The following is a 12,752-nucleotide window of genomic DNA, read 5'->3' on the forward strand; positions in this document are numbered from 1 at the left end:
AAGAAAAGCTGCAAGGGCGGATGGCAGAAGAGTTGGCACGGTGCCATCCATTCAGTGGCAACGCCACAGTTCCGTGTGATAACAGCAGCGGGTATATGTTACGGGGGCCCTGTATGCGGGCCAGACAGTGCGGTAAAGCTAAGGGAGATTATCCAGACCCCCAGGAGCAAACAGCAAGCAGCAACCGAAGGCGCGAGTGCCAGGATTACAGACTAGGTTCTTCCAGCGCGAGCCCTGCCTTGGACACAGGCACTCGGCGACGGGGAACCGGGGCACTCCCCCGCCAGCCAGGCACAGCTCTGACTTCCAGCACTTTTTCCCCCCTTTAAACGTCATTCTGCCGCAGCGGAGCCAGCACAACGGATGCTTTCACACCCGGTGAGACAAAGGCCGTCGTCTCCGCCATGACACCGCTCCGCTCCAAGCCGAGGCCAGCATCCTGGAGTCTTTAAAAATAATGGGGAAGAGGCAACGCCAGCAACGATGCCAGCAAAAGGGAACACCACAACAAGCAGCCCCTTGTGCCCATCCTCCGTGCCAGGGGCAATCTGGGCATCTGTCGCAGCAGAAGGCGTTCGTGTGGGGCTTTTTTTTTTTTTTTTTTTTGCAAGCTGTTGGCGTGTTTGCCATTCAGGTTCGTTTATAATTAACTCCAAAAAGAGCCCACCCAGCCCAGTCAACAACAAACAAAAGGGAGTAGCCGATATCGATGGAGAAATGCCATAGGAAGCTGCAAGAATGCAGCCTACAGCTGATGCCATTTGCCATTCGGAGAACCTCAGGGAAAGATGCCAATTCTGCAGCTCGGGAGAGACACAGAGAAGGGAGCACAGAGGTCTCCAAACAGGGCTCCGAAGGAAGGAAGGAGGGAAGGAAGGAAGGAAGCAAGCAAGCAAGCAAGGAAGGAAGGAAGGAAGGAATGCTGCTCTTGCAGGGCAGGCTCATAAAGGCATACAGCCTCTGCTGGGAGGAGAGGGAATGTTTACAGACAAGTGGAGCGATGCCTAGCTGTGTATGCACACACGCACACAACTGCGTGTGCATGGACACACACACACACGCACACACAGCCGGAGACGCCTTCAAACATGTAGATGTGTATCCATGTGATGTGTGTGTGTGTGTGTGTGTGTGTGTGTACATCTGTGTGTACACGAGTGTCTATGTGTTTGTGTGCGCGCGCGCGCGCGTGTGTACACGCATACATATGTATACACAGAGATTCATATGCATGTGTGTACGAGAGAAAGAGAGAAAGAGAGGAGGGAGAGAGCGAGTGAGCTGCACGCTGTGTGTGCATGTGGGTATACTTCCCACTTTTTGACCCAGGTATACACAGAAGACAAAATAAAAATCATACTCCAGCAGCAAGCAGGCAGTCAGAGATTTATCTACATTCACTGCTATCACCAGGGAGATGAATGGGGCCGAGCTGGAGCCCTTTACAAGATCCACTATGGGAGTGAAGGAGGAGGAGGCATGCCACACAGACATGCACAAACTTGAAGACAGAGAGATTTGGAAGGTGCTACTTGTGCAGCCCAGGTGGCACACCGGAGGGTGCGCAGGGGAGAGCGCCACACACGCTCGGTGGGGTCTGCAGGGCGCCTGGGCTCCAGGGGACAGCTGGCTACTTACGTTGTCTGCGTTGCTGCGGATCCTGAAAGGTGTTCTGTTGGCACCGGGCGCTGAGCCAGGGACGGGCGCTGGAAACAAAAGGGAGAGACAAAAAATAAAGTCACGCAACGGGAATATTAATTGCCTCTCGTGCGGATTTTACAAAATACACAAACTGTTTTCTTTCCTTATTTTTTTTTCTTTTTTTTCTTTTTTTTACATGGATTGGCGCGCGTCCCCTCTGCACGGAAAATACTAGCGTGGGATTTACAGCCCAGCTACAGGGCTCGGGATTAACAGCGCTGGCATCTTTTGGGCATATTTTTCCTTTTAATGAATGAGCTTTCGCTGTTAATGAGGAATAATCGTTTGGCTAATGAGCTTTGAAACATTAAGAGAAAAGAGGTTTTTTTCCCCGTTAATCGCCCTGGTGCGACCGCATGGATGGATTACAAAAGACAGCAGTAGAAGCGCAGTACAAAGGGGGGACGTCTCCCAGAGTGGGATAAATGCAGAGATGGGTGATGCGTCCCTGCATCTCTCCGTCCTTCTCTCTCTCTCACTCACTCTGCCAACTGCTATGGGTTTCCATAACTCTGCAATCAAAGTGGATGTTTGGGAAAGATTATTACAGTCAAACAGCGGAGCGTCGGCTGTTAATGTCTCCAGTGTTTAATCATCATACAGTAGAATGGTTTTATGCATATTTCATTTGCATATCATTAAACCGCGTTAGCGTGGGACATTCAGAGCCAGGAGAGGTACAAAGTTGTGGGGGGGAAGAGTGAGAGCAAGCAAGTGAGCAAGCGAGCGAGCGAGAGAGAGGGGAAGGTCCCTGTGATGCCTATCTTCAAAAGCCAGGGACTCGTTCCATGATCTCTCCTCTACTTTTACTAAAATCATTATGACTTGGAAACCTTTGAAGTTGGATATAACCTTGGATTCTTCTAATTCCAGCAGTGATGTATTAAAAAGGGGGAAATGGTGCCGCGCTAGACATTTAAAGGAATATAAACACCAGTGGTATGGAAATAGGAGCTCTTTGAGGAACGCACTGGCAGAGTCAGCCACAGCTTCGACAAACACCACACTTTGGGTTCATATTAATAAAGGACATCACAGTAACACAACAGAAACGAAGACAACATACACATGAACACAGGGATTATATTTCTCTCGTTTTGTTTTGGTTTGCTTTTTTAGGTAAAGAGGAGGATGGAGCCAGCGGTAATTTATACCCGAACTAGCGAACAGTTGCCTCTTTTTGTATTTCTTCTTCTTTTTCTCTCTTGCGCTTGGGAGAGGGGTGTTGTCACTGCTGAAGTGATTAATCAATTATTTGGTAGCTAAGATCTTTCTCCACTGGCACTGGCCAGGGAAGGAAGGTGGTGGCTGGGGGGAGAGGAACACAGTGGGCTCTTTGTAGATCTTATACATGCACAACATATTAATTGGGGTCTTTATAAGGCTTCCTCAATAGACTATTTCATTCCTGGTAAAACAGCAGCTGGTTCGCCACTGTTGGCGACTCTTCAAACATCACTTTTGCTGGGGGTTGTTCTGCCGCTGTTTGTTGTGTTGTTTTATTTTCCCTCTGGACAGCAGGAGCTGCGGCCGTGATGCTACCTCGCTACCCGGAGGCTCTGAACCGCGCGGGCACATTTGGATCTCGGACATTTCCTCGTACTGCGTGCACAACTCCATTGGAAAATGAAACGCTGGTTTATCATTTCACTGCTCCCCGGCGCCCCTCCCCTGCATCTCTTCTCCAAAGCTTTGTCTTGGCTATGAATATTCAGATGAGCCATGATGTGATTACACTGTACAATTACTTGTGTCCATGGTGGTGGCGAAGGAGCTGAGGAAAGGCAGAGCCAGGCTGGCTTGGAGCTTGGTCAGGGTTTGTTTTCTGTATTTTTCCTATCTCCGTGGCGCTGCGGCACATGCAGATGTCGCTGTTGTTCTTTATAAAGCCCTAATGATATGCGAAAGCATAACGACCCCATTTGGGTGCAAAGCATCTACGAAATATTAAGGGGGGGGGGGAGAAAATCCTGACTGAAGGAATGTCCACATAAATTATTTTTATTTAAATGAGCTGGAAGGAGGAGGTGGCAAGTCGGAAGAAGTCACATGGAATACATGCATAGTATTAATATGCAGAAAGGTTATCACCAAGGAGAAGAGGCGCCGCGGCGCAGGGCTCGAGACGCACGGGCTCATTAGGGAGCGGCACGGCCCGCTGCACCATGGGCTTATCTACCCGCGCTCCCGTTGGAGCCGCAGCCCCACACGCATGTGATGCCAGGGGCCTCTTCAGCCATGGCAAGCTGGCTGCCCAGAGAATTCCCAGTTCCATTCAGAAATGTCTCCAAGGGCATGTGCCAGGCGGGAGGGAGGGCGGGAGGGAGGGGAGACGAGCAAACCCGGGGCGAGGCGGGTTCGTGTCGCAGTTGTGCAGCACAGACGGGTCCCAACGAAACAGCCCGGAGGGTGGAGCGAGAACGACGCCGTGCACACCTGGCACAGCGAGCACCCCAGGCTGGCGAGGGCCAGGCTCAGACATGCGTCCAGGGGCAGGGGCAGGGGCACAGAGCAGCAGCAGAGCGGGGGTCCCTGCCCGGCTGGCTTTGTTCCATGGCTGCTGGAAGGCCAGACGCAGGCTCCGGCATGGCGCTGGCATGGCTCAGCAGTCTGCGGAAGGGGGGGCCGCCTTTGCCGTCACGAACAGCTGATGCTTCGACAGGGTGGACGGAGCCCTCCCTCTGTGCAGCAAATAGGCCAGATCCTCCCGTCAGCTCAGCCCCGGCTTTGGGAGTTTCTTCCCAGCTAGTTTCAGCTCTCAGTGGAAAATCAGCATGTGCAGGCAGCATGAGGCTGATTAGAGGTTCTTCTAGGAGGACTGTTCCTCAGAGCAGCTGGGGAACAAGGGGCTGAACAGCAACGCCAGAGGTACAAGGAACCAGCATCAAACCGCTGCAGGCCGTGGGGCTCCACATCCCCACCACGGATCCGTGTCTGGGGGTGTGTACCCACAACCAGAGCACGAGCAGCTCCCACGGCGGCAACAGCATGGGCTGAGCTGGAGCGGCAGCCGGAGCTGCTCTCCAGAGAGAGGCCTTTGTTCTTCTCCCTGCCGGCGAAAGCAGGCGGTGCTCAGAGAACAGAGCCAGCCAGGTGGGCTCTGCCACGAAGAGAAATCCACCGTCACCCTATGCCGCGGGGAGAGACCCGCTCAGCTGCTCCGGAAATGCAATGGGCCGGGTAAACCAGCTCGGTTCCCCCAGCTGCACGGGCCGCCCTCCTTCACATGGCCATGTGTTTGAGGCTGCTGTAGCCAGGGTTAAGCTGGCCCTGCCCAAGCAGGGAGCAGTGCAGAAGTGAGCACAGGAGAGGCTGGGGGACAGGGGAGCGCTGTCCTCTGGCTCTGATCGGAGGCTGGCAGCCGTGAGGAGCCCGTGCACCCTGTGGAGAGGATGATGGCCCTGGGTCAGCGCTCCCCTGCTAGGCGGCAGTGAGCACCGCCAGGACGAGACAATAGCGTCGGCAGAGGGGTACGAGAGTTAGCTTGGCACTGGGGCTGAATGAAGCTGTTGCAACAGTCGTCCCAGAACCACTAAGAGACTGCCAGGATGGAGAGCCGGAGGCTGGCCTCCCGGATGGAGCAGATCACCAGTTCTCTGAGGAGCACTCCCTGAGGCCTGGACCGCCGGGCCAAAGTCATGGCCCTCCATCCTTAGCATCGGCAAACCTAGTCTCACAGGAGCACAGTCCAGGAGAGAGCTGCCATTCTGCCTTGCCGCGAGACAGGCCATATGCTTTCACCCGAATACCCTCTACAGGCCCAAGGACTGACCTAGGCCAAACATTTTAGCCTCCACAGAACTAAAGCCCAGACAGAGAACAAGAGTCCCAGGAGGCACCAACCAGGTCCCCTGCAACAGCAGAGGCTGGCTGGACGGGAGATGCCCAGATGATGCTAACCAGCAGTCTTGAGCCCAGGTTACAGAGCAAAATGATGCCAGCCCAGCTGATTTGGGGGGAAAACTTCCTCCTGACACCACACACCAGCCGGAGCTGAAAAAAGGAGCCGCTGTACGCCGCAGTGCACTGGCACCTACGCTCAGCACACCGACACCCGGGCTGGCGCCTGTGCTCGGCACACATCACAAGCCGCGCGGGGAAAGCCCCGCAGCGACCGGGACGTGACTGAACGTTCACGAAGCTACTACACGAGCACTGGTGAGAAGTGGCTCGGTGCTGCCAGGCTGCGTACCTCCATGACCCTGTGCCTGGGCCAGGGTGCGAGGGTCACGGATGTCCTGGGAAAGGGGGAGAGGTGCCCACCTTTTTCCTCACTAGGCGTGGGCGCTTTGAGGCAGGACTAGCTCCTCTCACCATCAGGGGAAGAGGCCGGTGTAACGAGGCCTCAGTCCCCATACCAGTCTCTTTGGCACCACAGCCCCCAGCTGTTTTGGGTGGGTCAAGGGGTAGAGAGAGCAGAGGTCTGAAAGCAACCGTGCCTCGTGTGTGGGAACTAGGCCTCCCATCTGACTGTGTGGTACAAGAGGGGAGGGGTGTGGGAGGAGGAGCCCCCCTGCCTGGGCCTGGGCTCAGGTGCGAACTGCTGCCACTGCACCCCTTCCCCAGAGGAAGGGCTCTTCCTAACAGTGTGTGCAGACAGGCGCATGCTATGCCCGGGGCTGGGCCGGGTCCCAAAGCTGCAGGCGCTGTGCTCGGGAAAGCCTAGCTGCGAGCACTAAACTCCCAGGGCTGCACCCTGAAAACAGCCCGGCCGGCTCCGAGACTGGCTGGAGCACCGCGCAGCAGCTGCAGTTTCCCCAAACGTGACAGCGAACCCCAGACCCAGATCCCTACACCCGCTCCGCTGTGCTCCCAGGAGCCTGCGCCACCTGCCACGGCTTCTCTACGCTCTCGGCTGGACGGCAGGGAGCGCAGGGTGGCCGGCAGCTTGCCAGATGGATCGGGGAGGGAGACATCAGACCCAGGTTGACTGGGCCCCGGCTGTGGAGGTGGCAGCCCCTTCCCACACGTGGCCGAAGGTGGCTCGTCATGCGGGATGGGGAGGAAGGGCGGTGCCAAGGGGATCACAGGGGACACGTCCTGGCAGCACGGGCCGTAGCTCTGTAGCTGAAGGCGCCGAGCCTGCCTCACACCGGGGCGCAGGAGCCGGTCCACAAGAGCCTCGTAAAGAGCAGGCTGTGATCCAGGCCGGTGCTGGTGCAAGGGGTCACCTAAGGGAAGGGAGGCTGCGTGGCTCGCCTGCGTCAGCTGCACAGGGGACGTGCAAGGCACGATGCAGCAGGGCCAGGGCCGTGGTGAGTGGGGGGTCATCGCAAGAACCCAGCTCCTGCCTCCAACGCAGACGTGGCAGAGCAAGCACGGAAGGGAGCACTAAGAGCAGTCGCAAGAAAGCAAGGATATGCTGGGATCATAGAAAAGCAGGGGTCCTTTAGTCCAACGCCTGCCCAAGGCAGGATCATCCCTGCCCAAACCAGCCACACAGTTTCGTCTAACCTACTGCTAAAGCTACACACTCAGCCTGTCCCACAGCTACGGGGCAGAGCACCCAAACCTGCCACGGACAAAGCAGGGGGGCGAGAGCCGTCAGTGCCCTGCTCCCGGGAGGGTTGTTAAAAACCCTTGAGAGATCCAGAGAGGAGAGCCACAACCCCGGGACAGAGGAGACAAAACCTCCACCGGGCTCCCCCCACTCCTTTGTATCCTCCTGGGGAGCATGGGGTGGGGGTCATGCTTACGCCGCGCGGGGTTTCTGTGTCAGGAACAGACAGAGGAGGTTGGCCATGTGGTGATGGAGGCCAGGGCTTGGCCAGGGGATGGTGAAACAGCTGCAAACGCAGCGTGTGCAAAGCCTGAGTGGGACCACTGCTCCTGGAGGAGCGTGGCTGAACCCAAAGGAGCCGCTTGAAAAGCCAAGCCTGAGGAGGAAGGGAGAGCAATGCTGGGCACGGTCTCTGTGCCCAGCCAGCCCTCCCGCAAGGCATCGTACGCACTTTCTTCTGTTTAGTTTTCTGTATATTGGTCCAGGGAACCCCCAGCAGAAAGGGGACATCTGCCCAGCATGGACGCTGACTGCAGCCTTCAGCGGGCCTGCTGCTCTGTATCTGGTGTGTTAACCACAAACAAGTCTAAGTGCTGCATCTCCTGGCCTGCTTGTAAAGACAAGGGCTAGGACACAGACTGCCCTGGATCCTCTCACATCCAAGGGTACATGAACTCAGAAAAACAGGCAGCGAGTCCCTCTTGGCACCCTGATATGAGAACAAAGCAAAGACAGCTTCCCCCGTGGGACTTGCTTGGCCTTAGCTGGAGGGCAGGCTCCAGCCCCAGGGGGATCACTGCTGCTGTCTACAAGCTGTTTTACGTGCACCGGTGTGAAGCGTCGCGGGCATCCGCTTCTCTGCTTACATGCAGGCCACCACCCAAGGCAGCTCTGGGGAGGGGCAGTTGTTTTAAAGCTGCAGGAGCCATTGCTCTGCCTGTCATTTTACCAAACACCCTGAAGAAATTGCTACTTAGGAAAAGGAAATTCAAACATTTATGAAACATATTGCTATTCAGAAAAAGAGAGGATTGTTTTGCAAATAGTAGCACTATTGAAAGGGGGGGAAGAAGAGCATCAGTCATTGGATATTACATATAAGCAGTTTATTAAAGAATTAAATATTTATAGACTATAAAGCAAGCAGGGCGATGAGTCGCAAACAGCTTGCTGAGAAGTACATTATAAAACAATGAGTCTGTCAGTGATTGATAAAGTATGGAGAACACAAATGTTTTATAAAATCACTAAGCTAGCTATGAATCTCCAAAGCTGCACAATGAGACGCTGGAACAGCCATCACGGCTCCCGCCGCAGCATGTGCAGGAAGCCAGCATGGAGGGGACGAGATCTGAAGAGAGCTGCAGAGAGCAGAGATGAGCACAATGCTTATGAGGGGGGACTCAAAGCCATAGACCAGAGTCGTTTTTTGGATTATTCTAAACAAACCTGTTTGCATCTCCAGCATTTTGAATTCCCTACATTGGTCGGTGCAGATACTCCAAGTGGCAGCTTCCTCCCACCAAACAAACTTACTCAAGTGGGATTCAAGGCCTCTGCCCTCACTCAGTTTTGGCCATGGCCATGGGCATGGGCATAAAGAGGAATTAAGGTCTCTACAGCACGTACGTGGAACGCATCATTTCCAGCCCCTTTTAACATGCAGCACTTGCCTGGGGCAGGGGCAGGGGCGCTAGAAGTCTGCAGGTTTTCTGTCTGTGAACACCAACACACAGTGTCGAGACAGCACCAGCATCACTCACCATGACTTTGGGAGAGACCCTTTTTTTCCAGTAACTATTTGACAAAAGACTCTCCAAATGTTTCATCGTTTTTTGGGAGCCAGACCATGTCATAGTATCATAGTTACCTGACCCTAGCTACTATGAAGTCCTAGAAACCTTTGTGATTTCTAATGCTAGAACTCAAACCTTCTGCTGTCACAGGTATTTTCTACAAATGTTTCCACAAATGTCATTCTGGTTTGATTTTTGAAATCACTCAAGTTACTTGGGACCACAAGCACCTCTGAAATGCAGTCACGGCTCCCAAATCACTCTGGCGCTTTTGAAAACCCCAGCTGTTTCTGCAAAGACAAACACCTCTACGGCTACAATCCTCCTCTGGAAGTAAGCAAACATTTTTGCTGCTAAACGCTCAGCGGAGAGGGGTGCAGAGGACAGAAGACTGTGGCTTCACCCCCAAACGTGACTTGAACTCTCATGAAGGATTATCTTGTCTGATTTGCACCGAGCCTGTCAAGAGAGTGCAGTGTGCCCAGAAGACCTCCAGCCCTGGCCACTATCAATGCAACGGTGAATAAAGCTGTCCCCATCTGCGCTGCCTTCACAAGTCACCAAGCACTGCAATGATGTCCAACAGGCTACTCCATTTGACTGCACTGATCCCTTCCCCGCTGTATTCACCCCCTTCTGCACCCTCCTCTTTGTTGCACTCCAACTCTCTTGATATAAGCAGACCCTGGTCTCCCTGATCCCCAAAAAACATCCCTTGGCCTCAGGGTTGGTTCCCAGCTTGCCCTCGGATCAGAGTCTCCTTTCCACATCTTACCCTCATGAGGTTTGAAGACACCAGGCCCTGCGGGTCAGAGATTCATAGATGCTCAGGTCGGAAGGGACCTCAACAGATCATCGAGTCCACCGCCCTGCCTAGGCAGGAAAGAGCGCTGGGTCAGATGACCCCAGCCAGATGCCTGTCCAGCCTTCTCTTAAAGACCCCCAAGGTCGGGAAGAGCACCATCTCCCCTGGAAGCCCGTTCCAAATTTTGGCCACCCTTACCGTGAAGAAGTCCTACCCTCCTGCCTCAAATGACCATGATGCCCCTGCCTCTTCAAAGAAGCCTTCTTCCCTCCCATCCCTTCTCTCTGGGGCTGCCCAGGCTCCACCCTCTCCCATATCCCTTTTCTCTCCTGCATCCAGGCAACCCACCCATGCACAGGGCTCCAGGACCTCTTGCTCCATCATGGACCTGCCTCCTCCCAGGCAGGAGTGAGTGCACCTGAGCTCGTCTTCCTGACGTCTCTTCTTGGGCCTCTTGTCTTCAGCCCGAGCACCAAAGACAGCCCTCTGTGCTCCTGCCTGCTCCGTCACTGCCAGCACCTTTGCTGTAGCCCACCACTCAGGTCTGCAACCCAGAGCTCACTCTCGACTCCTCCCTTTCTCTTGTCTCGTACAACTGGGCTGTTTTCTTGTACACTGTTTCTTCCTCCCCAGCAACTCCAACCTTGTCCTCCTCTCTCTCTCCTCAAAGCTGCATCTCTTGTTCAGGCCTTGTTACATCCTGCCCAGATTACTGCAACACCCTCCTTTCCAGCTCTGCAAAGATGCATGTGCTACCTCCCCTGCAGCCCGTACAAAATTCACCCCGGCCTGGTGGCACGAGGGCATTACTCCCTATTCTGGAGCCCTTGACAGGCTTCCTTGTCCCACGGCACAGCCTCAGCAAGCTCCTCTCAAAGCTGTGGGTAGCTCTGCCCCTCCATCCTCACCCCATCTCCTCACTCTTTGTGGCCCTTCCACCACGCAGTGCTCCCTGCCTTGACCCCTTGCTGTCATGTTGCCACCACCCATCTTCTCCCATGCGCCCTCCTCCTTTGGCCAGACTTTCTGCCAGGCCCCTACGCAGCCTGCCCACATCCAAGCTCCTCTTAGAGACCATCTCCACCTATGCTGCTGGAGGGATTCGTGCAGACAGCTGAAGCATCGACTGCCTCCACTCCTTTCCCCAAGCCCCAGAGCGCAGCGCTCTCAAGGCAGGCGAGTCACAGGCACCTGCAGGGACAACTCTCTGGAGAGCTGAGGTGTCAGCACGCAACTCGAGCAGATTCTCACCTGCGGTCAGCACACAGCTGCAGGACTTGACAGGGAACTCCAGCTAAACAGGAGCCAGACAACTGCCCTCCCAAAGTGAGCATCAGAGCCAGAGACCAAGCCAGAAACCAGCAGGGCCTAAACGCACGTGCAGAACGCCAGGTAGCAGCCCTACAGATCGCTCCGATGGCGAGCATCAGAGGCAGGCCATCAATGTCACTTTAGATCTGGCAGAGTAAACTCTAAGGCTAACATATTGACAACCTAGCTCAGATATAAACATGCCTTAATGCTGAGCCTAATCCACTTAGACAGGCACTGAGTGGAAATGGCATTCCCTTTACGCACATCCCAAAAGCTGTAGAAGCCTCACAGACTTCCCGAATGCCTTCATCCCAGCCAAAGAAAAACACAAGCCCTCTTGCCACACGTGGTCTGAGTCAAGAGTCCTGGGGAGGGGGCGAGGTTGCAGCAAGAACGCAGAGATCTGTGATTGGGTTCAGGTAAAAGTCGCCCGGGTTGTCCTGCATCCACAGACGACAAGGGTTCAGGACAACTCTGCTCTAGAGAAGAGGCAGATAGGAAGGCAAGCCACTACAGTCTGGGACGTGCTCACGTTCTCGGACGCAATTAAAAATCCTGTCTGTAGTAACAAGTGGCACCAGAAACAGGCTCCTGTGGTGCAGGAGATGAATCTAGCGACCTTTCAGCCCAGGCTGTGGTCCTGTGACAACAGGATCTAGCTGGGAGGAAGGCATTACCTAGGAGCCTGGTCTGGTTAGGGTGGGATAGATGACAGGCACTAAGACAACAAGCAGTGCCCTGGAGGGAGAGCGTGGAGAGGCTGGAAAGGAAATGCCCGACTACAACCTGTAGTACAAAACTAAATGAACACAGCATGCTTATCCACTGCCTGCAAAAAGACTTCCAGACTTGAGAGAAACATCTCAGTTTAAAGTGACTCCGGAACCGCAGCAGCATCTCCTGCATTTCCCAAGAGCGTGACAGCTCAGAAACAGCTGCGAGGTAAAGCTGACTCCTGAGAGAGCAGCCCTGATGACACTGGCAGGAGAAACACTCCCCCGAGAGATGCAAGAGACCTGCTTACCACCAGCACCTGGCTGGTCTGGAGCAAATCAGCAGGACCTGGGCACTATTTCATTCTAGTTTTTCAGTAGCAATAGAAGCGGTGAGAAGCCATGAAGAAGCTCTTTGCTCCCGTCCAGCAGGGAAGCAGCTGAACACAAATCTATTCACCTCAGTCTGGAACAGAGCAAAGGGCCTGGCTCCATTGTGCTTGTCACAATGCCAATAAAGCAGGCAGCTCTACTTCTTGAACTGATGAGACTATACTTCTCCAGGTTTATACAGCAGAATGTGCAAAAAGAACAGATTTACAATAAATGTAACTTGCAAGAAGCTTCCTATTTTCACACGTACTGGTCACATCAATGCTAACAAGACTTTGGGCAGAAAAGCTTACCCCCACAATAAAAAGGACACACTGGAAGTTTTTTGTTCCTGAAATTCTGCAGTCATGCCTCCTTGTCATTACACACACATTCAGAAACATAAAAGCTACCTTGCTGTTGTTAACACTGGTCAAAAAGGCAAATCCGGATGCACAGACCATGGTGGAAGAGCAATCACAGTGGGAACAAGGTGTGTGAAGAGTATGCAGTGTTCAGAAACTAAATAAATACAGGTAAGAGCGAGGGGA

The 12,752-nt window shown here is 54.1% G+C and overlaps 1 protein-coding gene across 1 annotated transcript in view; it reads right to left on the minus strand.

Annotated features, from left to right (window-relative positions):
- The window catches only part of LOC102370021 (putative ciliary rootlet coiled-coil protein 2), a 106,820-nt gene that overhangs the window by 50,481 nt on the left and 43,587 nt on the right, over positions 1 to 12,752 (minus strand). Inside the window, exon 4 of the mRNA XM_025192226.1 lies at positions 1,639 to 1,706. Within this exon, the coding sequence (XP_025048011.1) occupies positions 1,639 to 1,706 (68 nt within the window). The remainder of the gene's footprint in view (positions 1 to 1,638; positions 1,707 to 12,752) is intronic.

This window comes from Alligator sinensis, unplaced genomic scaffold (assembly GCF_000455745.1).
Source record: "Alligator sinensis unplaced genomic scaffold, ASM45574v1 scaffold1060_1, whole genome shotgun sequence".
Lineage (NCBI taxonomy): Eukaryota > Metazoa > Chordata > Crocodylia > Alligatoridae > Alligator > Alligator sinensis.